Raw genomic sequence first — 25,693 nt, 5'->3', positions numbered from 1 at the left:
TTAACAAATATTATCAACTAATTAAATAGAAACAAATTAGAACCAAATTAAAAAATCAAACATAAGTTTAAACCAAATATTTATACCAATATATTATTTAAGAAAATATTTGAAGATATTATTTTTTCCAAATATTTTGAACTAAAATTTGTTATTATTATAACGGTTTGTTAAAAAAAATGAGAAATAAAACATAAGTATAAAATTTTGCAAAATAGCTATCATTGATCATAAATATTTTTTTGTTATTATATTTTTATTTTTCAAGAAATCAATAATAAAAAATTTAATTTCAAATTATATTAAAAAATCATAAATTATTTTATATTTTATCCCTTTTCATAAAGTAATTAAAATTTAAATAAAGTATTTTAGTTAATTATTTTAAATTATTTTCCATAATTTTAATTTTTTTTACTTTTTCTCATTAGGAAGAAAAGAAAACCTTTATAGAGTAAATACGTTCATTTGGAGAAGTAATATAACACTCCGGTAAATCTATTTAAGGAAATTTTCTTTAAAAGAAAATATTAGTTTGCAAAAAAGGTTATTGATTATAATCCTTAATTTAAAAGCATTAATGTTATATTTTTTCTTTTCTCAGAATGCCCAAGTGGCATAATTGATTCTTTGACAGAAAACAACACAAACAAAGTTTTGAAACTGGTTTCTTCCTTCATACCAATTCAATCATCTTATTGCGTCATATTTAGAAAACTGAAATTCCAAACATCACCACCCTCTCTCTGTATTCATTATAAATACTCCTTCTCAGCACTCCTTTAACCACACTTCTTCTTCTACATTTCACCACCACCACCACCATTGTTTCAGTTTCATGGGGTGGTCTTTCTCCATATCTGTTGTGCTGTCTCTTACCCTTCTGGTTCAGATTCATGGAAATGGTATAAGATTTCAAAAGAATGGTTGCAACTTGTTCGAAGGAAGCTGGGTTTATGATGATTCATACCCTCTTTATCATAGCTCAACGTGTCCCTTCATAGAGCCCGCGTTTGATTGTGAAAAAAATGGCAGACCAGATAAGTTCTATCTCAACTATAGATGGCAACCAACAGGGTGTAACTTAACCAGGTACATCTCTTCTTTCTTCTCTCTCCGTGTCTCTGGTTTTTTTTTTTTTTTTCTCACTACCCATTCCGGTGGACATAGATTCACCAGTGCATAATCTTTTGCTTCAGATTCATGGTTTTCTTTCATGTTTATTTTTTTCTGTTTCCAGAATTAAGTCTTTTTGGTTAAATGATATGTTGACTTTTACACTTCATCCACCCTTGAAGAAAGGAGTTCTGTTTTTTTTTTTTTTAAAAAAAAAAAGGGTCGAGACACTTTCTAGTTTATATGTTCTTTTCCTGATAAAAAGAACCCACTGTTTAAGAGAAATTCTTTCTCAAATATTGAATTAAGAGAATTAATATGCATAAATATTGTAGCCAAAAGTATAAATTTTTATTGTAAATCAATAATATTTATTTCACATAAAGTTAATAATAGGTTAAAATATTCGATTTCATAATCCCAAATTTCTATTAGGTTACCATATTTTTATAGGGCTTAATTGGATCTTTATTTTAATAAATGTGATATAATTTAGTTTTTCGGTTAATATTGTACTAACAATATAATAATTCATATCTCTTTAGTTTTTATGTTTATTATTTTAATTCAATTTTATCCTTATTTCTTTAAATAGTACAATTTTATCTCTCTAAACCTGTGAGAAAATATTTTAACCTTAATATTGATATCATTCATATAAATATATAAATAAGTAACTTATTAATTATCGTATTGATTAAGGGTTGTAACTGTTTTAATTAAATCTCTATATATTAAATATCTTTTCATTTAAAAGTTAATTATTTTAGATGACAATAACAGTATTATAAGTCGGTGTAACGTCCAAATGTTTGAAAAATTTCAATTCAATTCATATATTTATTATTTTAATTTAATTCTACCATAAATTCTTTTTTGAATAGAAATTTTAATATTATTATCATTCACGATTATATAAATATATCAATAACTAACTTATTAATTATTATATTGATTAAGGACCGTGACCGTTTTAATTAGAATTTCCATATATTAAATATATTTTGAGTTAAAAATTAATTATTTTAAAGGATAGTAACAATGTCATATATCATACTGATGTTAACTTCGACTGTTATTAAAAAAAAAAAATCATTTTAATCCTCTAGTTTTTTATTTTGAATCAATTTTATCCTAACTTTTCTAAAAATGGAATTTCACCTCTCTCCAATTATGAACGTATTTTAACCTTAATATTATATAATGAAAACGTATTTTAACCTTTAATACTATATTATTATATTCAGTATTGTATAAATATATAAATAAGTAATTTATTATATTGTATTGATTAAGGATCGTAATTATTTTAACTAGAATATCTATATATTTAAAATTAGTTATTTTAAATATATATATATATATATATATATATATATATATATATATTTTTCTTCAACCTTTTTATTAAGTTGGTGTAAACCTTTGTTTTGAAATGTTATATGTTAAAATTTGAATTATCTTTTATTTTATAAATTAGTTTTCATCTTTCTCCACCTTTTTCCAGCTCTACTTTCCACCATAAAATTAAATAACTTACTAGATTTTTCTCGAAAAAACAAAATCATTGAATGAATTCCCGTAATTGAAGATGGAGAGAGAAAAGAAATCAATCAATATAATAAATGATCCATATTTTAACATGTAATCTTTTTTAAAAATGACGTTTATGTTTAATCTAACGCAAAGAACGTATTAACAAATATAAAGATTTAATTGCGTAAACAAACATATATACATATATATATATATATATATATATATATATATATATATATATATATATATATATATATATATATATATATATATATATATATATATATATATATCAGGAAATAAATTATTATATATGCATATACACAAGTTTATTTTATTATAATTAATTGTTAATATTTATTAAAAAAAAGAAAATGATAGAAAAATTATATATAATATTTTTGAATAAAGTTATAGAGAAATATAAGAGGAATTAATTACATGATATTAATCATAAGAATTATAATAATTAACATTATTTTCAGTAATTATACAGAATTAATGTATTCTTTCTACATATATATATATATATATATAAGAAAGTAAGTAACGATCGAACCCTCTATTAGAGAAAGAGAAAGATAAAGTTAATTAATTACACTGAGAGAGAAAATAGGGTTCATTTCGAGTGTTTTGTTTCACATTTTTTAATAATGTTTTTCTCTGGTTCAAGCCTATATAAAATAACAATTAATTAAAATATCAAGTTAAATTTTTTTTACTAAATATCTTTATATTCCACAAGTAATAGTGATATTGCAACAAAATCAATACAATAGGTGCCATTTTTTTTATATTCCACCCTAAAGTGCACGTATATCTGGAAAATGTTTTGCACAGAATCCCCCCAGATTTCTCTTATTTTAACTGTTCATTTTGAAAGTCTGATTTTTCCTTAATGATTTTTGAATGAATGATCTCTATTAGGCTAACTGCTACTTGCATTCTTCATTAAAATTGATCATATTTTGTTGGTAATTTTGAACTATAACAAAGCTTTCTTGTTACTTAACTTTTTGCCATGTTAGAACTAGAAAACACTTACACAGTCACAAGAGAAAAAATACAGAAATTTTCATTTTTTGGCATGACCTTCCATACTTGAATATAGAAAGAAAAAATTCTGGACATGAAATTTCAATGGAAATTAGAAAATTAGGGAAGTATCTTTATCCAGTACTCTTTCTTCAAGTAATGAAATTCCTTTTACTTTTGGAAATATATGAAGAGTACATATCAACAACTAATTCACAAGTTAACCTTATATGGTAAAAGACCTTTGTCAAATAATGACTATTATGTAAAAATAAAAATCAAGAACATTGAAATTAATATCAGATGGTGTTGTTATCTCAAAAACACTATGTGAAAACTTATTAAAAAGGAAAATGTTTGAATCATGAAAGGACCTTTTACTTGTTTCTTATGACAAATATGTAGATATGTGGTAGCAAATCACATTTACAAGTAAGCTGCATGACTCAGTTTTGTTTGTGATTTTAGAAATCTTGAACAAGAGTTTGATAGTGTATCTATTTTTATTTCCTGACTCTATTTGTTCATTTTATGTTAAAAATATAACTTCAATTTGGACAAATTTCCATTTCATTGCTACTAATTCATTAATAGTACTTTTATTTATTTAAAATGTTTCTTACTAAAAATGAGAAGGGAAGAAAAAAAAAATACACAAACCAATGGTCAGTGTTATTCATGTCAGAACCAGCTTATGCTTTTTGATCTCTATAGCAGCCATCTCCAGTTAACTTTATTAAACTGTTCAGGTTTTTCTTCTGAATCATTATTCTTATCTGATCCATTAAGGAATAATAATATTATGTTTATGGTTTTGACAAATTATCATTGGCAATGAAGGTTTTTGAAGTTCTCTAGAGTTTTGTTAGAATAATAAAAAAACATGAGAAGAGTGCGGTTCTTTCTGTCACAATTTCTTGTTTTGTAACATTTTATATTGTATCCTTTAACTTGTTTTTTTTCTTTTTATGTTTCAAACCTTACTTTTGTCTGTTTTTAGAACACTCCAAGTGTTTTTCGTTTTACATTTCCTTTCTTATCGATAAAAGAAAAATTAGGTAATAAGGTTGTTAGGGTTGTACGTTTGAACTACCTCATAAATTTAGAGCTTGAATCAGCAGAGATTTCCTCCATTAAGAGAATGCTGCTGTGAGGTTGCTTTCAACAAAATTTGTCCTCAATTAGAATACATTTTAGGTTCAAACAAAAATCATTTGAAAGATATGCATGCAAAATGTGTTGGACCCACTTATCATCACTCTGAATATGAACCTTGTTGTTGTGCAGATTCAATGGTGAAGATTTCTTAAGAAGACTAAAAGGGAAGAGTCTCATGTTTGTGGGTGACTCTTTGAGTTTGAACCAATGGCAGTCACTGACTTGCATGCTTCACTCAGCTCTGCCATCTGCTCCATACTCATCGGTGAAGAATGGTGGTCTATCCATTTTCACTTTCCCGGTCAGACATCTTTTTATCCGACTTTTATCTGACTTCAGATTTTCTATTGAATTTTTTAGTATCTTTCTGCTAAACATTAAAAATATATCGAATGTTGGTATGCTAAAATTCTTTTTAATACATTTTAAAATATTAAAATCAATATATTTTGAAAGCACAGTAAAAAAAGCAATCATAAAAGCCTAACCCAGAAGAAAATTCAAATTCGACTTTCATCTTTCTTATTCTTCTTCCTATTCACTGTCACAACACAAACCTATCATATCTGCACAATTTCACATTCACACCAGTTGCTTTAGCTATGCCAAGGTACTTGTGCTTTCAATTTTGACTCCAAATAAATTTTATCTTACATGCATGCATGGACAATATTGAAATTAAATATAACATTGTTGTTGTTAAACAATGACTATTGCAATGCAATCATGTAACATACATTAATGTACATTCTAACAACTGGTCTCTTAGTTAACTATGTATGAGTCTCAAAATATTATAAATTTGAATGAAACATATAGATGGAAAACAACATTTATAGAAGGAAGGTGATGTTGACAAAAAATTGAAAAGAATTGATTTAATGCTTTGGTGTGGTTTCTCCATCATTGAACAGTCATGACATATATGTTTTTAATTATTCAGACACATAACAGAAGAAAAAAGATAATAGTTGAAAACACACAGACATATAATTAAAGAAGGAGAAAGAAACAAATAATGTAGTTACCCTCATAATTTTTTGTATAGCATAATTGCATTAATAAGAAATACTTAGTCTTTCCTCAAACAAAAGAGAAGAAGGTACGTAATACATATATAGTTATAGCTATTGATTTAATAGGTAGAGTGTGATAGGTAGAGTGTGAATGTATGTTTGACACTGTTGAAGTCGGAAAATATATTACTTTAGGTTTTTAATTTTTAGAATTAGAAGTGAATTCCAAAATTTTATATATAGTCTCTCAAATAAAAAAAAAATTCATTTTTAATCTTTAAACATTGAATTTAAAACACTAAAATGATTTTCAAAGACATGTTTAGTTTATAAACTTGAAGAACTAAAATTTAATTTTTAAAGTTTAAGGAAAAGAATTGATTTTCTTTTTAAATTTTTTATAACCAAAACCGGATTCACTTACAGAGTACAAAAACTAATAATGGTTCGACCTTTTTTTAAAAATAAAATTTGTTTAGTTTGAAACGAATCTATCCCAAAGAAATATAACACCTGTAGGTTGGTCTTAAAATTATGTGTGAAAACAACTTATTAAGATCCTAGTTCTTGACTATAAACTCAACTCAATTATTGAAACATGTAACTAATCATTATCTTGGTCCACAACGATAAATAATAACCAATTAATTAACTATTCATATAACATTTGTATTATTAGGTAGGCACTGACCCAATTGGAAAAAAGGCTCTGGCAAATTTCGTCATAATTTTCATTTTAAGCACAAAAATTTGCAGATTAACCACAAATAATAAATTAACAATTAGTCATCAATGACCAATAAACAAATCATTTTATTTTCTCAGAACTTAAACGATGTATTGTTATGATTTTATATTTTTTATTAGGTTTTTAGTACTGTTCTTTTAAAAGTTTTAAGAACACACAAGAGAAGAACATAATCGTATGTGTGTGGTATATTGGTAAGTATTATATTATACAAAAACATGTCGACAACAGTGTCTGATATAGAGTTGATCTTGATCTAACAAAAGTTAATGTAATTTGAAACTTGAAACATGTTTCTATGCCAATCTAACTTCATATTGAATTCACTGGGTGAATAGCACATAAGTTAATAATGTATGACATAATTTGCAGAGCTATGATGTGAAGTTGATGTTCTCACGCAATGCATTTCTGGTGGACATTGTCGGAGAAAAAAATGGTCGAGTTCTAAAACTAGATTCAATTGAAGGTGGCCAAACGTGGAAAGGAATAGATGTACTGATATTTGACTCTTGGCATTGGTGGCTTCACACAGGAAGAAAGCAACCGTATGTAAAACCACATAATTAAGCTGCTTTCACTATCTTCATCACTTCATCACATTCAAAATTTCTTCTCATAATTTTGCAGATGGGATTTCATTGAAGACGGGAATCAAACAGTTAGAGACATGGATCGATTGGTTGCATATGAGAAAGCAATGAGAACATGGGCCAAATGGGTTGACACCAATGTTAACCCTGCACAAACAAGGGTTTTCTTCCAAGGGGTCTCTCCAGATCACGAGGAGTAAGTACTTCTGCCATTAAATTCATCTTTCGGAACATTACAAATCTCTTCTATAATTTTTCAAAATTTGGAGTTAACAGAAGTGTGAATTGTTCCAGTGCACAAAAGTGGGGTGCAAATGCAGGAAACACATGTTTGAGGGAAAGTAGGCCAGTTTTGGGATCCAAGTATCCAGGAGGAGCAGTTCCAGCAGAGTTGAGCGTAGAGAAAGTGATAAGATCGATGAGAAAGGCAGTGGAGTTGTTGGACTTTACTACACTTTCACAGCTAAGAAAAGATGGACATCCTTCTATTTATGGTAATGGAGGGCATAGGGGCTTGGATTGCAGCCATTGGTGTCTTCCTGGTGTTCCTGATGCTTGGAATGTTCTTCTGTATAATGCTCTCATCCAAAAATGAGTTCCTAATCTCGTTGCTATTTTTCATTCAAAGTAAATTGTGTGCCAAAAAAATATATTTACATACACAAATAAAATTAGTTCAGGCTAAAATTATATTATTAATTCAGTTTTTAAGTTGATTCCTGTGACTATATACAAAGTTGGGGTAGTAGATGTAATATGGGCAACTATAAATTTGTTAAAATAATTAATTAATTAAGAAACATAAAATATTGATAATTACTTGATAATTAAAACAAAAAATAGAAATTTGATATTAAAGGTAATTTACACGTATCAGAATAAAATTGTTAATGTAAGTAAATTTTAAATTTTAAATCATAGATTTAATTTCTAAAGATAAATTTCTTTCAGTTCTTGCTCTCAAGGATAAATTTATTTAACTTTTGAGAAAAATATTTAATTTAAATTATTTTACTGAGTCCATTTTTAAAATAGAAATGTTATTTCTTAGCCTATGCTGGGAAAATATAATTTCAAAAATTAGTAATTTAAGTAATACGTATTACTAAAATTATTAAAAAGCCACCAGATATGATCTTAAAAGGAATAATTCCACGCCACACTCTGAATTTCACAAATAATCAAATCCAACACAATTTTCCTTAATTATGTGAATTAGGTTGCAAAATTCAAATAGGTTTATACATAAAAGGTTTTTGCTTTTAACACTAAATTCCCAGTATAATAGTTACTCTTTTCTTTTAATCCTATAGGTTTTTTACACTATACTTTTCTTTTTATTACAAATATTTATAAAAATATTTCAAAACACTAGATTTTGATATTACAAATTATTATAATATTTTAAACTATATTTAGACTATTAAACTCGTGACATACTATACGACGTATTAGATCGAACACTTAGCACATAAGACCAAAACTCATTTAACATAATTTTTATACTAAATAAATTAAAAATTATGTGTTAAATAACTGTAAAAGCGTGTCACAAAATTTTTATCCTTTCATATTTTATCGATTAAACAAGAAATAAGTGAAACTAAAGTATACTAAAAACAGAAATGTTTCTGCAAAGAAACACAATATTATATGCTCATGCAGATCATATATCAGCAGATTTTAAATAATACTGAGTTTCTGAACGAGGGCAAGGACATGTATAGAAATCTATGAGAAAAGAAACAAACATAGATTTTTATTATTGATTCATCAATGTCTAATGACATTGTTATTCACTTAGATTTGGCACATACTTTCAAACCCCTTCAAGGATCTACTGATAAAGGTGGTGGTGGTGGTGAATGAACAACCTCATCACAATATCCCTCCAACACATCAGTTTCTTCAGAGGTAAACCCTAGAGAACCAACAACGTTAGGCCAGCAATCATGTCCAATAACCCTAATAGCTTCACAGCAACTTCGCCCTAGGTAGGTCTCACCATTCAGAAAAAACGTTATGATTTCTCCACTGCATGCTTGCATTCGCCACAGTGATTCCCAACAGTTAGAGGGTTCACCCTCCACCTTCAACCTAAGAGCAAGGCTTAGAGGGGTAGATGGGTCCGAGAGTGCCCTAGAATCAGCAACAGATGCATGTAAGACCATTGCAGTAATCACAAGAACCGACAGAACAAAGGGTATGCGACAGAAAGCCATTAGTTTTAGCAGAAAACAACGTGGGTTTTTTACTTGGGTGGTTTTGGTGAAAACTTGTGTGGGATTTAAATAGTGGGAGAGAGTTCGTAACAGCTGGTGTGTGGGGAGATGAAGAGGGTGGAGATAATTCTGCAGTGGTTACATAAGGAGAAAGAATAAGGATTTTTGTTTTTTCTTGTGGTGGATATTAATGTGAGACATGAAGATTCTGTGGAATTTAAATGGAAAATGATTCTGCATTGTGCAAGTGTGTCCATTTGTGTTAGAGATTATTCAACTCCTAAATATTCTTTGATGTTAAGAAGATGTAAAGTTAAAAATAAATGAGTCTGCATAATGAATGTGTAGAATACTATTTATTATATCAGGTGAAAACACATACGCGGTTTACCTTTTTAAATTTTAGAAGTAAATATAAATAAATTTTTAAATTTTATTAGAAATATTTATTTATTTATTTATTTTGTATGTAGAGTTTTTTTTGTTAAAAATACTTAAAACTGATTAATTAAAAAAAGTTAAATGAATAAAATAGTTCAATCTAAGAAACAGTTGATAAAACAATTATTTTAATTTAAAAATTTATTTATTAAAAGATAAAATTAAAAATAAAAATGTGAACAAATAAAAAGATAAATAACTTATGCAATACTTAAATGTAACCCTTATCTTAAAAAGTAATAACCACAAACATTTATTTGGGCTTTATATCCTTTAATTCAAAAACCTTTTGACCCATAACCACGTTGCAATCCAAAAAAAAAAAAATGTCCATACAGATTGTCTAATTTTCATAAAATTAATTCTGCAATAAGGTAATATGACTATCGATGCGATTTTTTTTTAGAAAGAGAATGAAGAAAAGAAAAAGCAAAAAGTGCCTAAGGAAAAAGAAAGCAAAATAAGTGAACTGATAATTCTTTTTCATGTAACCCTTTCCATATTCATTATCTCTCCTAAACAAAACTCATACTTCGTCTAGTTTCTTCTTCATACACCGAAACTCGTGTTTTCCTCCAATTTTTCCTCCACAAAGTGACTCGTTAAGGTTCGTTTCTCTCTTTCCTCTTTTTCTTTTTTTGTTTCGCTGCTGTTCCTTCATACCTCTAACGTAGTGACGCATTTGGTGCTGCCATTGGAGTCCAAGTTTTGCATTGTCACACTCAACCATTTTTGGTATCGCCATTGTCACTGTGAAGCATATTTTTAGCTTCCAAAACACATTTAGCGGCCCCAATGGTGCATTCTTACCCATTGTCGCCGTCTCCAGCTTTTGAGTCTATATTAAAGGTGTGTTCGTACGTGGGTGATGATTCGAGGGAGAGAGATGATTGATTTTGGTTGATTAGAAGGTGATGTGCATGTTGTTCTTTTTTATGAATTTGGAGGTGATAGTGGAGTAGATTTGAGAGTAACTTTTATGAAAGTTTGTGAAAAATCTGAGTGATATAATTGATAAAAGAAATTTAATATATGAAAATGTAAAATTACTTAATTGTCCTTAATGTTAAAAAATAATATAAAATGATATTTAGATAAGTTGTAATTAATTTTTGATATATTTTATCATAAATAAAAATATTAACAATATTTATTAATTGAAAAAAATTAATATAATAATATTTTTAATTTAAAAATTTCAATATTTTAATTTAGAAAAACAAAACGAACCATGTGTGGTTAAGAAGTTGGAATAGGATCTAAATAAAAGGGAATAGGTTCTATTTGCTTTTGTCAAAAACAGATCCGATTCCATTCAATAAACAAAAAAACAGATGCGATTCCAAAAGGGATCCTTGTACAGATCCATTTTCGTGAAATTTTCGCCTCATCGTGAAGCTCACTTATAGACCCGAAAAGCATTGATGGGTTGTTTTATTTTGAATAAAATAACAAGGACATAATCATAAAATGTTTCCAATCACTCTTCAATCTCACCTTGCTAACAAGATAGGGTACAGAGAGCAATCCCACAAATCAACGCCCTCCTTCACTTTCAAATTCACATAAAAGAACGTAAAAATTCTCCCAATTCATCATTCGTTATCGTCTCTAAACAGGAAACACCTCCAAAAGAGCATGGTCTCAGAATGTTCCTAAGTTCCTCTCATGGCTATTGACTTCAAAAATTTTATTTGATATTGTATTTAATTATTTGAAATATTTATTTTTCTCATTTGTTGTTAATATATATTTTTGTTTTTAAAAATTGGTTAATTATATACTTAAAATAGTTTGTTTAAAATTGTTATTGCATTCAGTGAGTCTTATAATTTATATTGTTTGACACATTGAGTAATAACATTTGACTTCTTTATATCGTTTGACACTTTCTGCTTTAATATTATGTTAATGATATTATAAAATGTATTTGAAATGTCAAATAAACTTAATAAAATTTGATTAAAATAATTAAATTCACGTCTATCTAGAGTTGAGGATTAAATTGGACCAAATTTAAAAAATTGATTAATTCTAATTTTTACTCAAAATTAAGAGATAAAAATATATTTAACCAATTTTTTTAATGAATCTAACCTGTAAATGTATGCTTATGGTAACCAAATTTCTGCAAGAAAAAGAAACAAAAATAGAACACCTTTAAAAGATCGCACAACTAGGCCGATTTTTCTTCGTGAACAATTAATCAGTAGTTTCATAAATTAAACTTTCAAAAAGAATTTCACTTAAATCAACCAAGGAGGAAATATTAAAGTTCTAAGTTTCGATACTGATTAATTTTAAAATAAAATCATCCCACGAAAATCGTTAGACTAGTGTAAAATTACTAAAATCTTGTGGCAACGTATGTAAATGCACTTTATCGTTTATCAGAGTTTCTAATATTACAAAAGTGTTCAATTTTTCGCTAACAAATACTAACAATTAATATTATTAATTAAAAATAATTAAAAGATTTGTGTAAAAGTTTGAATTAATTCTTTTTATTTAAAGAATCAATTTAGAACTTGTTTTGCATTTTTAATAAAATTCTCTCTTATAATAATCAGTACTTTTTATAAGTTTAAAAAACAGTTAATGCAATACATTAATATTTTAAACACTCTTTAAAAAGCAAACTTATCGTGTATTAAAAAAAATGTTAAAACCTTTTTTTTTACCATTGTGCTTGGTTAACTTTTACGTGTAACTTTAGAGAACAATATTAATTTTAAAAAAAATATTAACTAACTAATTATTGTTTTCCTTTCGACTAGTAGGAGACTCGTACATACGCACGGTTCGTGTTTTTTTAGTTTTTATGTTTTGTAATTTTTAAAACCGAAATTTTGTTGTAATTATATAAATCAATTATTTGAATTATTATTATTATTAATTTAATTGCATATAATAATTAATTTTATTATTTAAATATATTATCGATTTAATTAATTATAACAATTTATAATAATAGTATTAATAATAATAATAATAATATTATTATTATTATTAAATTATATTGAAATGCATATGTATAAATATTTTGAATAGAAACACATGTACATATAAACATGCTATATTAAAATGAAATACATATGCATGGATTGTTATTAAAGTAAATTGTAGACGTATGATGTTATATGATCCCGTATATATACAACATGAAATTGATGTTAAAATTTTTAAATATAAACACATGTAGATATAAATAAAAACATGTATATTATATTATACTAAAATAAAATGCATATTCATGAATAATCATTAAAGTAAAATGTAGGCATATAATGGAATATGGTCCCCTATAAATTAAATACAACATGAAATTGATATCCATGTTGTATTTAATTTATATGTAATTTAAACACTTGTGTTTCATGTTTATATGTACATGTGTTTAAGTAGAAACACATGTACATCTAAACACTTGAATGTTATATTAAATTGAAATGCGTATGTATGAGTCATTATTAAAGTCAAATGTAGACATATGGTGTAATATGACCTCGTACAAAATATATATAACATAAAATTGATACTAAAATTATTAAATAGAAACACAAAATGATATAAACATGTATATTATATTAAAATAAAATATGTATCCACGGGTCGTTGTTAGAGTAAAATGTAGACCTACTGTGTAATATTGTCCCGTATAAAATAACACAACGTGAAATTGTTGTTAAAATTTTTAAGTAAAAACACATATAGATATAAACACATGTATATTATATTAAAATGAGATGAGTATGCATGGGTCGTTGCTAAAGGTAGGATGTAGTCATATTATGTAATATAGTCCCGCACAAAATAAATATAACATGAGATTGATGTTACATTTTTAAATAGAAACACATGTACATACAAACACATGTACATACAAACACATGTACATTACATTAAAATGAAATGCATATGCACATATTGTTGCTAAAGTAAAATGTAGACATATTGTGTAATATGGTCTCGTACAAAATATACATAACATGAAATTGATATGTTAAATTTTTTAAAAAGAAATACATGTATATATAAACACATGTATATTAGATTAAAATAATATGTGTATCCACATGACGTCGTTGCTAAAGTAAAATGTAGACATATTGTGTAATATTGTCCTGTATAAAATAATACAACATGAAATTGATGTTAAAATTTTTAAATAAAACCACATGTTGATATAAATACATGTATATTATATTAAAATAAAATGTGTATCCACGCGTCATTGTTAAAGTAAAAATGTAAGCATATTGTATAGTATGGTCCCGTATAAAATAAATACAACATGAAATTGATGTTAAAAAATTTAAATAGAAACACATGTAGATATAAACACATGTATATTAGATTAAAATGAAATACGTATGCACATGTTGTTGCTAAAGTAAGATGTAGGCTTATTATATAATATTGTCTCGTACTAAATAAATATAATATAAAATTGATGTTAACATTTTTAGATAGAAACAGGAACACATGCATATACAAATACATGTATATTACATTAAAATGAAATGCATATGTTAGGGTTATTGTTAAAGTAAAATGTAGGTATACTGTGTAATATGGTCCAGTATCAAATAAATACAACATAAGATTGATGTTAAAATTTGTAAATGTAGATATATTATGTAATAACAAAAATAAATAAAACATGAAATTGATGTAAATTTTTTAAATAGAAACAAATGTATATATAAATAATACTAATAATACTAATAATAATAATAATAATAATAATTTTAATTAAATAATTTAGTTATGTACAATTATAAATATAATTTAAATAAAGAATCACATAATATTGGATACGTAAATCATTAATTATAAGTTTTTTTAGTTAAATTAATTAATACAAATAATAACAATTATCAGATTAAAAAAAGTTAATATTTATATATGATATATAATTAATTAATAAAGTGTAATAAAATAATGTTATTATATTATTAAAATTTATAGTTAAATTTTATAATTATATATTAAATTAAAATAAAATATATATGTTCATTGTTATGTAAAACCTAGATATATTGTATTAAGATCGGTGTTGAATAGTAAAATAAAATTGTTATAAGATAAAACTTAAAATTAAATTTTTTAGTTATATATTATATTAAAATGAAATATGCATGCACAGATCATTGTTAAAGTAAAATATAAATATATTATGTAATATAATCTTGCGCAGAATAAATAAACACAAAAAGTTAATAGTAAAATGTTTCACGGATATTTTTATGCTCAGGCGTAAACATGATCTATGGAATTTTTTTATCCAGTTATGCTATCAAATAATATTCCTTGATTTTATTTGTTATTAATATCTTTCATACCCTTATTATTTCTATTAATTAAGTTAAATTTTATTGTTGTCAGTACCTCAATGCAAACTTTGCATCAAAAATTTTCCTTAAAGGTTGTAAGAATTACATTTTGGTCAGCAAGGAATGAATGATGTTGACCTGCACTATTAGATGGAGAGGAAGATATGCGAGACAATTCTATCTCAATTATCAGTGGAAACAATTTTTCTCTCCAAATGGATTTCGAGCTAGAGACCGTATTGGAATTGGTGTTTCTAAAGACATGTCTTCATCTATAACAATTATCAAAATTAGTTCTTGATATATTTAGTATGGATCCTGGAATTTTATGAGACATTTAACTTTATAATTATTAATTATAATTACAATTAATTATAATTGATAATAAATCTTTATAAACTAATCATATAATTATTAATTACAAATGTATAAGTTTAATCGATTTCAAAATGATGGAATAAAACAAAATCCATTTATAATTAGAACATTAAAAACAATGAATGAAATTAATCGGTCAATTAATAAAACAATTTTAGAAACAAATCATATAATTATTGATAGTATAAATCCATTCCAATTTGTACATATTTGAGTTAATACATAACCAATGGTCTGTAATTGTTTGGAAAAAAAATCTTAAGTTGGATACACATTTTATTTTCACATTGTTTTACTCATGGATTTCGGTCATTTTCAATCACTAATTATAGTAATAAAGATGAGAAGGTTACAAAATATATTATAAGCTAATAAAGCTTTGGACAATATTCCTAGTGTGTAGTTTGAGCACCCCAAACTTTGTATCTGCTATGACAATTCAACCAGGTGTTTGAATTGTAATTTATTGCATTGTAATTCTTTGAATTTCTCTTTCATCATCATCATACAAAATTGTTTCTCCTTGTGCATGTTGCTCTTCCAAAGGACTAAAGCTTTTGTATACACTTGCTGCACAATGAAAAAGCTAATGAAAAATTTGATTAACAAAAAATTATTTGCTCCAAATATTTAAAGTACCAAGTCTACTTTAATACTTTAATTTATCGTAGAATGGAAGAAAGAAAGAATAACACAAATTCTGAGAGATAACATGACAAAATTTAAAAAACATGATATCATTTGACTTAATCTCTAATATCATTTGCTAAACTTACCTATGTCAAACAAAAACTTGCAAACAAAAGGCTAGGCTTACCATACCTTCAATTCTTTTACACTGAAAGTCACATCTATTGGATCTCCAGTATCAACATACTGCAAAATTTCTTCTATAGGATTTAACCACAGTTGGGTGTGCGCATCAATATATCATTGTCTGCAATGACATCCACACACATAAATATATACAATTTGCAATATAGTTACCAACAAAAGAATCCTCTTCACCTTTGATTGGGCATTTCCATATAACTTCGAAGTTCAACGGCCTTTCCACCGATCAACATAATAGTGTGTTGAGGGTGACCTTTGCTACAATTTAAAATCTATGACATGAATGTCGATTACTACAACAAAATGAAATGATTATCTAAAACTAATACATGATATTTGGTATTATGTTTAGAGTAGAAAAACATATAAAAAATGATTAGATACTTAGAATTACATGGTGATATTTGGTATTTTGTGGTGATATTTTTACAATCATATTCCATGATTTTCATCCAGTTCTCAAAGTTCCCAATTTTCTATGAATTCATATGAAATTTCATAGCAACCACACTTCATAAAAGTCAAAAATTAAATAATAAATTAAGCACATATCATACTTTGGATACCTTGAGTTATTTGAGAACAAAAAGCAACCTCCTTTATGCTATCAAACTTGTTAGCCATCCTATCAGATAATTATGGGAAGCCCTATGATCAATGCTTCTGCCATTGTACCCGTCCATCCTGAAAATTTCAAACAAACAATGAGCCTAATTGCAAACAATAAGATGTGAAGGAGGACTTAAAATATGAAATTTCTATAACTTGATTTTGTTATGATGCAGCCACATACTTCAATCCATTTGATCATATGGGTTTGAAATCCTCTAATCTACAAAAGCAAGAAACAATTTCAATGAGTGGCACTCTATTATGCTCATCTTCATCTTGTACAAAAACATGGACAAAAGTATACATAGATATTAAATGTACCACTCCATAGTAACAGAACCAACAAAATAAGATAACATACGAAGATAACATCTAAAATATACAAAGCTACGAAAAAACCTTCTTCCAAAACGAAGATTATGAAACACCTACCTTGAAGATTCGGGTTAACACAAAAGAAGGAAAAAAGCACCAAAAAAATCAGTAATCACTGCAAGAAATCTCATAACAGGGTCTTGAGGTTATATCTCCGCAGACCTAGAAGAAACTCAACTCAAACTTCAAGTCAATAGGATTGAAAGCTAATGCTTGTTTTAGACTATCATACAAAGCAAACAAATAATTCATCAACAACATCCATAGCAAACACAAACCAAAGCTTTTTACAACAAAATTTAGCAAACCCCTAAGTATAGAACAAAAACATAAAAATATACCCAACTAACCCAACAATAACATTAGAAAAAAAAAATACCCAACAAACCTCCACATACCCAAAAGAAAGTCGACTTCTTAGATATAAGAACAACAGATATATATCACCGAATAAAAAGTAGAAAAATACCCTTTGATGAAGGAGACCTGCAGAGACGAAATAGAAACAAAGTTCAGTTAAAAAAAATAGAAGAAGAACAGCAAGATCTAAGAACAGTAAGGATGTCTGGATATATTTGACCGAATAAAAAGTAGAAAAATACCCTTTGATGAAGGAGACCTGCAGAGACGAAATAGAAACAAAGTTCACTTGAAATAGAACCTTTCACGAAGAAGGAGAAGGATACACAAAGAAGAAGGATGCATGAAGAAGAAGAAGAAGAACATAATAAAAAAAATTCAAACCTTCGTGAAGAAGAAGAAGATGGACAGAGAAACCATCTTGAACACAAAAAAGCTCAAAAAATTTAAAGCTTTCATGAAGCAAAAGTAAAAGCAAATCTGAAAATGGCTTTCAAAAAGGAAGAACAAAAAAAAAAGCCAAGAAGGAGAACTAACCTTGAGGCCGAAAGGTTTTGTTCTGGTTCTGTAAAATTGCCTTTTTGTGGAGGAAGAAGAATGAAAATAACTTTTCTTGGAGAAGAAGAAGATCGATTCATGAAGGAAAAGAAGCAATAGTAAAAAAAATTCAAACATTCGTCAAGAAGTAGAAGGATGCACAGAGAAAATAACCACAAATGTGCTTAAGGTAGCATCCAACATTCAAAATAGCTTGGCTTGGAGAGGAAGAATAATAATTTCTGACTGCCAACGTCAATCACCAATTAATGCAAAAGTTATCACGGGCCAAAACACAAACAACAACAAAAAGACCAAAAAACCTCAATTTTGGACAGATGTCAACGAATGACAATGTCTAATTCAGTAACTTCATTATACTAACATTTTCTTAGATATATAGTAGATTTTGATGGTTTTGATAGTTAAATCTATTGTAAATTTTTAGGTTATATACCAAATCACCTATTCACTCTTTCCACTCATGATTTCGACTCAATTAAATATTTGTAGCAGTTATCGCGTACCATTCTCAAAAACTTAAATTTATGTTATAGTTTATAGTTTTTTTTATAAGCAATAACAAATATATTAATAGGAGTAATAGATTGTCCCAACTAGGAATGTTAGAGTGGGTCAGACTCGACGGACCGGTTCGCCAGTCTGTAAAAAAAAAGAGCGGGTCGGGTTGGAGTTTTCAACCTGCAAAAGTCCGGCCCGCCTAGTCCGTTAGTTTGGTAAGCCAAAACGGGTCGGTCCATCCTAGCTTGCCAATCTGTTTTTTTTATGTTCAAAATAAAAAATAATTAAAAAATAATTTTTTTATATTATGTAAATGAATTTATATATAAAAAATTATAAACAAAGATTAAAAAAATGTTAATAGAAAATTACAAAAATTAAAAAAGAAGTGGCAGGCCAGTCCTGCCTAAGACATGATGGATTACAATATTTGACCCGTTTGTTGGTGGCAGGCCAGCCCGGCCCGACTCGTTTTTGGCGAGCCACGGGCGAACTGGGTAAGAACAAGCCGGACTAGTCCGTTTTGACACCCCTAGTCCCAACCCAAATACAAAAAACAAAGAAAAAAATCATCAATACAAATTATAAACCATACATATCTTTCTCTTCCATAATTGTTGTCCACCAAATTACAAGAATACAACAAATAAGGATGTCAACGATGCGGTAGGGTATGGGTAGTAGCTCCCCCGTACGCTAATCGTTGGATAAATATTCGCCTGTACCCGTACCCATATTCATGTGGGTATCCGTTATGCAGGTAGCTGCATATTTTTTAATATCCACAGATATCCATTGCGGGTAGAGCTGTCAAAATGGGTTGGAACTCACGAGCCAACCTGGCTCACCACAGGTTCGGGGCGAGTTGGGTTGAGAATTTTTTAAAAATTTCAAAACAGGTTGATTTTTGACTTGGCCCACCTAGAACCCGGCTCGTCCGGATAGAACCAATGGTAAGCCGGGTTGGCTCACCAACCCGCAAATAAAGGGTCATACAAGTGTTTTTTGTTAAAATGGGTTTTGCATCTGGGTCATGTTAGGTTGTTTTTTTAGCCAACACATAGATAATTTGTATTTTTGTGATTTTGGTTTGTATTTGGATTGTATTGAAGTTAATTTAGATCTTTTAATTAAAATTATAATTTAGTTTTGACCGAAAAAAAAATTGTAGTTTTTTTTTAAATAAGTGAGCCCGTGAGCCAACTCGTTTAACCCACCAACCCCTGTTGGGTCGGGCCGGGTTCAATTTTTTTTGGCTTGCTAATAAGTGAGTCGGGTTAAGTTAGGTCATTAAGTGATCAACCCGTGGTGGGTCGAGCCGGGCTGAGCCGAGCCGAGTCGAGTTAGCCGTTTTGACAGCTCTACCTGTGGGTATTTACAAAAGAAATATTTAATATTTAATAAAAAAAATTAACCATAAATTCAAATAAAACTACAATGCATAACATTTATAAATTTCAAACAAAGTGAAAATAACTCATTTAAACAGTGTTGAATGATAGTTTACAAATAAGTGAAGATTTTTTAAAACTAATTAATAAAAAATAACCCATTCAAAATCAATGTGTTAATATTTTAATAATTTTTTAATTCAAATTAAAGTATAGCGAGTATAGATATCTACGGATATGGATACTATGATGATACCCATACTTGTCCCGTTAGCATGTAGGTATAAAAATTACTCATACTCATTACATGCATGTATTCATTTCCTACCCATCGCGAGTTTTATCCACAGATGTACCCGCAAATACATATTTTTTTTTATCCCTAACAACATACCAAAAAGATAGTCATGGAACATAAACTTGATCTACCACTTTCGTTGCCAGTTTGGATTCTACATAAAATCATAAACAAAAGACCACATATCAATATAATTAAATTCCATAATCACAAAACAAAACAAATCATCTAAACAAAACTATTAAATCTTTTTTGGTTTTTCCATAATTTATAATATTTATGGCAAAATATTGTAACAAAAAGACTATTAAGATATATAGAAAACAACCGGAGAAATGTCTTATAAGAAGGATAATCAAAGTATGGACTATTCTATATTTAGAAGTGATAAAGTAGACACGAACCAACTCTCAAATTGTCAACCAGCGACTAATTTAGTGAAATATTTTCCTATTTTTAGATTCTCAATTTATTTTAGCCAAATAAATAAGAAATTTTCACACCCTATCATTTTTAAGACCAACAAGAAATTTTAAATGAGTACAAACTATCTTTCTTGTCACCTATTCTTATAATTACACGAGGAAGAGAATATACGAGTCTTATCGATTTTTTTATCAAAATTGGTGTAATATTACACAAAAGAATTTTTCTTTTTTAATTTACATATTGGATAAATCGTACTTATAAAAGCACGAATTAAAATGACAAAATAATACTCTCAACTTCAAGCACGATTTATGATCAATTGGAAATTTCACACGCTGCAAAACACACTTTTTGTATTTTTCCATTAGTTTTAATAAGAAACATGTTTAGAAAAATGATTTCAGTTTCTTTTATTTATATATATATATATATATATATATATAATTTTCTTATACTACTACTTTATCTATATAGCTGGTAGGAACAAGTTTATTAATGGGTTGGTGTGAATGGTAGGAGACATATAAAAAGTTGTTGTTACTGGTTTTCGACTTTTAAGATTAAGGCAAATGCTAAAGTTGATAATCATGTTCCTCTATAAGTAATTGACTTAATCATCAACTTAATTAAGACCAAGACATTATTTGAGAGATTGAAATACTTAAATATCTTATAATTCAAATTTAAAAATGCTTTAAAATCTTATAAATTATGAACTTTCCAATGCAAACACAGTGTTAATGCTCAAAAAAATCGCCAAAGTAGAATTGAAAAAGAAAATGCAACAAGTAACTAACTTCACCAATTTCTCCTCCGAATCATATTTTCAAATATTATGGCATTGTTACAAATTCTCAACATTGATCGTAACGTGAAACCATTATATTGATCCACATATTGATTATAAATAAATACATTACCAATATTAAATAATATATTTAAGGGAAAAATATTCTAACATATAATTCAAAATGAAAAAGAAAAAAAAATACAACACTTTTGAAAAATCAGGCTGCTTTGATAAATTAAACATGCTGCGTCTATACGACGTTTTCATTTTGAATATTTAATAAGAAAACAATTCCACTTAATCAACGTAGCAATAACTATAGAATTATAATTTTCAATCTATTGAATTAGTTATCTTTTACCATTATAAAAAAAAAGAATTTATCTCATAGTTCATAGCATTCATTGCAAATTAATTAAGAATGAAGATACTGAAGACATATCTTTTAGGAAAGGATAACCAAAATCTTTTTAAAAGAAATATTTGATATTTAAAAGTGGTAAAGAGAACAGGACTCGGCATTTATATTATCAACCAATCATTAATTTGGCCGAATAGATTGGTATTTTATTTTAACCCGACCCATATAAAATCAGGAATTTCAGGTTGCACCCTGAATTTTAATACCAATAAAAAAGCTTCATAAGAATACATACTAATTCTTTTGCCATCCCCTTATAATTACATGAGAAAGAGAATATATAAGTTTTATTGATTTTTTTACCAAATTGATGTAATATAAATTGATTTTATGTAAATAGAGAATTGTTTTAAAAATTAAACATAAAGATAAATCGTACTTGAAAAGGATTACTCTTAAACTCAATTGTGAGGTCAATTTGAAAATTTTTGTATTAAAATCGTGTTTCGGGGCTGTTTTCATATTTTTTTTTAATAGGAATTGTATTTAGAAATACCATATGTAGAGATGTCAAAACAAGTAATCTAGTCTGATTCAATTTAATTCATCACGGGTTAATTACTTAGTGAGTCAACTTAATCCGATTTACTTATTAGTGAGTCAAAAAAATTTGAATCCGACTCGGTCCACCACGGGTTGGTGGATTAAATGGATTAGCTTACGGACTCATTTAATTAAAAAAAAATACAATTTTTTAATTTTTTTCAATCAAAACTAAATTATAATTATAATTAAAATATAAATAAACTTTAATACAATCCAAATACAAACCAAAATTACATAAATACAAATTATCTATATTGGCTAAAAAAAATAACCTACACTAACTTAAATGTAAAGTCCAACTTAACAAAAGCAAATTTGCGTGACTCTTTATTTTTGAGTTGGTGAGTCAACCCTGCTCACCATGGGTTCAACTCGGATGAGCTGGATTCTAGGTTGGTCAAGTCAAAAATCAACTCATTGAAATTTGTAAAAAACTTTCAACCTAACCCGGCTCGAATCTGTGACAGGCCAGATTGACTCGTGGGTTCCAACCCATTTTGATAACTTACTATTTTGTTTAATATATACTTTTTACATAAAAAAAAGTTTACATATATAAGCATGATTTCAGGTTTTGTATATTATTATAAATTGATTCTTTTGTTTTCTAATAGTAGATTTACAATGAAATCAATGTCACCAAATACTTATACCATTGTGTTTTTGTTGTTATAGTGATTTAAGCAGAGATCATGGTCAACTGAACTCTGATATCACGGATGAATTTATTTTATATAGGATTCATTAGATTATTATATAAATGTTATATAATGAGTCTTAGATAATAAATTTATAAATCTTTTCTTTTATATAATGTTTAATTGTGTTATCTTTATCCGATGAAAAATTTAGATTCATTTAAATTATTCCTAACACCAACCAGGCTCCACTCATTTCTGACAAGTCGATAAGAAATCTAGTTAATTCCTTTTGCCACTCTTATAATATAAACATCACATCAATCATTAATATAAATATTAAAAATATAAATTTAATTAGAAAATATGAAGAATTTAAATATCTAAAAAAATAAAAATAAATTAAAAAATTTAATAAAAACTTATATAATTCAAATTTGGAGTAACTTTTAACTTAATTAGCACCGATTATATATGGCAAATAACTTGATGAGATCAACGTGAAGCATGTGAGAAACTTTTCAAATAGAAAGATCTAGTGGGTGAACATAAAATCACAATCCAAAGTAAACTCAACCCAGAAAACTTCATGAAATTACGTGTAAAACATGGCAGTGCCAAAGCTGAATATAGTTCTCCAAACGAGGGTCAATTTCACAAACTCTGGTAGAAGAATTTCTTGAAAAGCTCCAAATGTGGTTCTTGGAAGTGCATGGACACAATAATGGATCCATCACCATCTGGACCTAGCAGAATCATTGCCCTATCATGTGCACAGACATACGCCAACCCAAAAAACACAGGCTTTCCCCATCCAAAATCTGCTTCATACATTGGCATGCTCATCCAGCTTATGATATGAAGGTTTGGATTCCCTGCAAAAGGGAAACTATTACGCTCTCCTTGTCCCGAGAAGAAACCCCTTATACCATCCAATTGCTCCTCTCCTAACACAATCTCCATTTGTGACCTTATGTACTCATTTCTAAGCTTTTCAGTTGCTTCTCTTATCTTTTGTGCAGCATAGCTCAATGGCTTTGACACTATTTCTCCCACATAGCATTCGGGTGACACTGTTTCAGCCAAAGCATTTCCAAAGTAATTCCTAGGGAGAGGAGGAACTAGTCTGCTGCGGACATCACCATTGAACCGAACCACCGTTGGTTGCTTTTCATCAAGTTCACGAGCCTTACATGCACATCTCCATACATGGCCTGCAATAGCTTCAAATCTGCTATATGCTCTAACCCCGTCTTCCAAGGGTTCTTCATTCGCCTCCATCTTCAGCTTCTGCACCTGTTCTGGCGTTAGTTTCAGTAACACACCACTTGTCTTCTTGCTTTGCTCAACATTGATGTCAGAGCTTCCTAGTTTTAGCGGTAGAGGCTTCAACTCGGGGTGATCAAAGCCTGGTGATGTTGATGAGTGTTGGAATTTGAGTATTGTTCTATCAAGGTAGGGCAATTCATGTGGCTCAAGTGTCTCTCCACGAGCCACTTTTGCCCATGAATTGATGAACCGAGTGCCAGCAAGCCCATCACCCAGAGGGTGACAGAAAGCCACTCCAATGACAAAGCCTTCATCACCATGGAATCTTGTGGATTGCACAAGCAACAAAGGAATTTCCTCTATGGGTTGAGTGTAATCAATCTTTGGAACAAGCTCCCTGACAGAGTCAGAAGGTGAAAAGTCTCCATAATCAGCCAATGATTTTGTGGTTTCAGCTTGAAGCAATGTCACTCCCTTGGCATTGCAATCCACTTCCATTCGACCAGTTTCTCGTAAGGTTAACCTGCCAGCAAGTGGATAGTAGTGCACCAAAATCTCAGCAAGAGAGTTTCTCAACCTCTGAATGGTGTCATCACTGTGTTTGGCTTTGTATACATAGATAGTGGGTGTGTGACCTGAACGCCAGACATGGTCATTGTCTGACAACCACAAATGACCTTTGGGAGTTTCTTTACTTGGAAAGACACTGTAAGAAGCAACAATGGCTACCATCTTTATGCTGTTGCGTGTTATTGGAATTGCATGTAATATACATACTTATATATGAGTGAGAGAGAGAGAGAGAGAGTTGAATGACACGTTTCTGCAGAAGTTGCCAACAAATAAATGCATGGCTCACATTACTACACGTTTCAAGTCTCTTTAATAACCAAATTTAGGGATTGAAAGAAAATAAATGCAAGGAAAGTAAGTTTTGTAAAGTAATATATCCTAAATGTCTTTTTATTTAAGTAAAGTACATGACTTGACTTGATGATAAGAAAATGAATTAAATTTATAAGATGAATGTATATTTTAAAAATTAAGTTTTTTACTGAAATAAATTGAATTAAAATAATAATAAAAGAA

At 28.2% G+C, this 25,693-nt stretch overlaps 3 protein-coding genes across 3 annotated transcripts; 1 reads left to right on the top strand and 2 right to left on the bottom strand.

Annotated features, from left to right (window-relative positions):
* Positions 1-778: 778 nt before the first annotated feature.
* On the top strand, positions 779-7,916 carry LOC114187409 (protein trichome birefringence-like 43). Its single transcript, XM_028075663.1, has 5 exons — positions 779-1,092; positions 4,978-5,149; positions 6,985-7,160; positions 7,243-7,401; positions 7,500-7,916. The coding sequence occupies exons 1-5, from the start codon at positions 839-841 to the stop codon at positions 7,798-7,800; spliced, it is 1,062 nt and encodes a 353-aa protein (XP_027931464.1). The 5' UTR covers positions 779-838; the 3' UTR covers positions 7,801-7,916.
* Positions 7,917-8,975: 1,059 nt separating this feature from the next.
* Positions 8,976-9,445, bottom strand: LOC114186836 (egg cell-secreted protein 1.1-like). Its single transcript, XM_028074879.1, has one exon. The coding sequence runs from the start codon at positions 9,425-9,427 to the stop codon at positions 9,035-9,037; it is 393 nt and encodes a 130-aa protein (XP_027930680.1). The 5' UTR covers positions 9,428-9,445; the 3' UTR covers positions 8,976-9,034.
* A 14,400-nt stretch (positions 9,446-23,845) lies between these two features.
* LOC114187412 (spermidine hydroxycinnamoyl transferase-like) lies at positions 23,846-25,454 on the bottom strand. Its single transcript, XM_028075666.1, has one exon. The coding sequence runs from the start codon at positions 25,334-25,336 to the stop codon at positions 23,990-23,992; it is 1,347 nt and encodes a 448-aa protein (XP_027931467.1). The 5' UTR covers positions 25,337-25,454; the 3' UTR covers positions 23,846-23,989.
* Positions 25,455-25,693: the final 239 nt, after the last annotated feature.

This window comes from Vigna unguiculata, chromosome 6 (assembly GCF_004118075.2).
Source record: "Vigna unguiculata cultivar IT97K-499-35 chromosome 6, ASM411807v1, whole genome shotgun sequence".
Taxonomy (NCBI): domain Eukaryota; kingdom Viridiplantae; phylum Streptophyta; class Magnoliopsida; order Fabales; family Fabaceae; genus Vigna; species Vigna unguiculata.
This window is presented reverse-complemented; position numbering and strand designations above follow the sequence as displayed.

Bases quoted from the DNA above. Each gene is read 5' to 3' on its own strand.
- LOC114187409 (XM_028075663.1), top strand. From the start codon at position 839: ATGGGGTGGTCTTTCTCCATATCTGTTGTGCTGTCTCTTACCCTTCTG. The intron at 1,093-4,977 runs GTACATCTCTTC...GTTGTTGTGCAG, and splicing joins ACAGGGTGTAACTTAACCAG to ATTCAATGGTGAAGATTTCT. The intron at 7,402-7,499 runs GTAAGTACTTCT...GAATTGTTCCAG, and splicing joins GTCTCTCCAGATCACGAGGA to TGCACAAAAGTGGGGTGCAA.
- LOC114186836 (XM_028074879.1), bottom strand. From the start codon at position 9,427: ATGGCTTTCTGTCGCATACCCTTTGTTCTGTCGGTTCTTGTGATTACT.
- LOC114187412 (XM_028075666.1), bottom strand. From the start codon at position 25,336: ATGGTAGCCATTGTTGCTTCTTACAGTGTCTTTCCAAGTAAAGAAACT.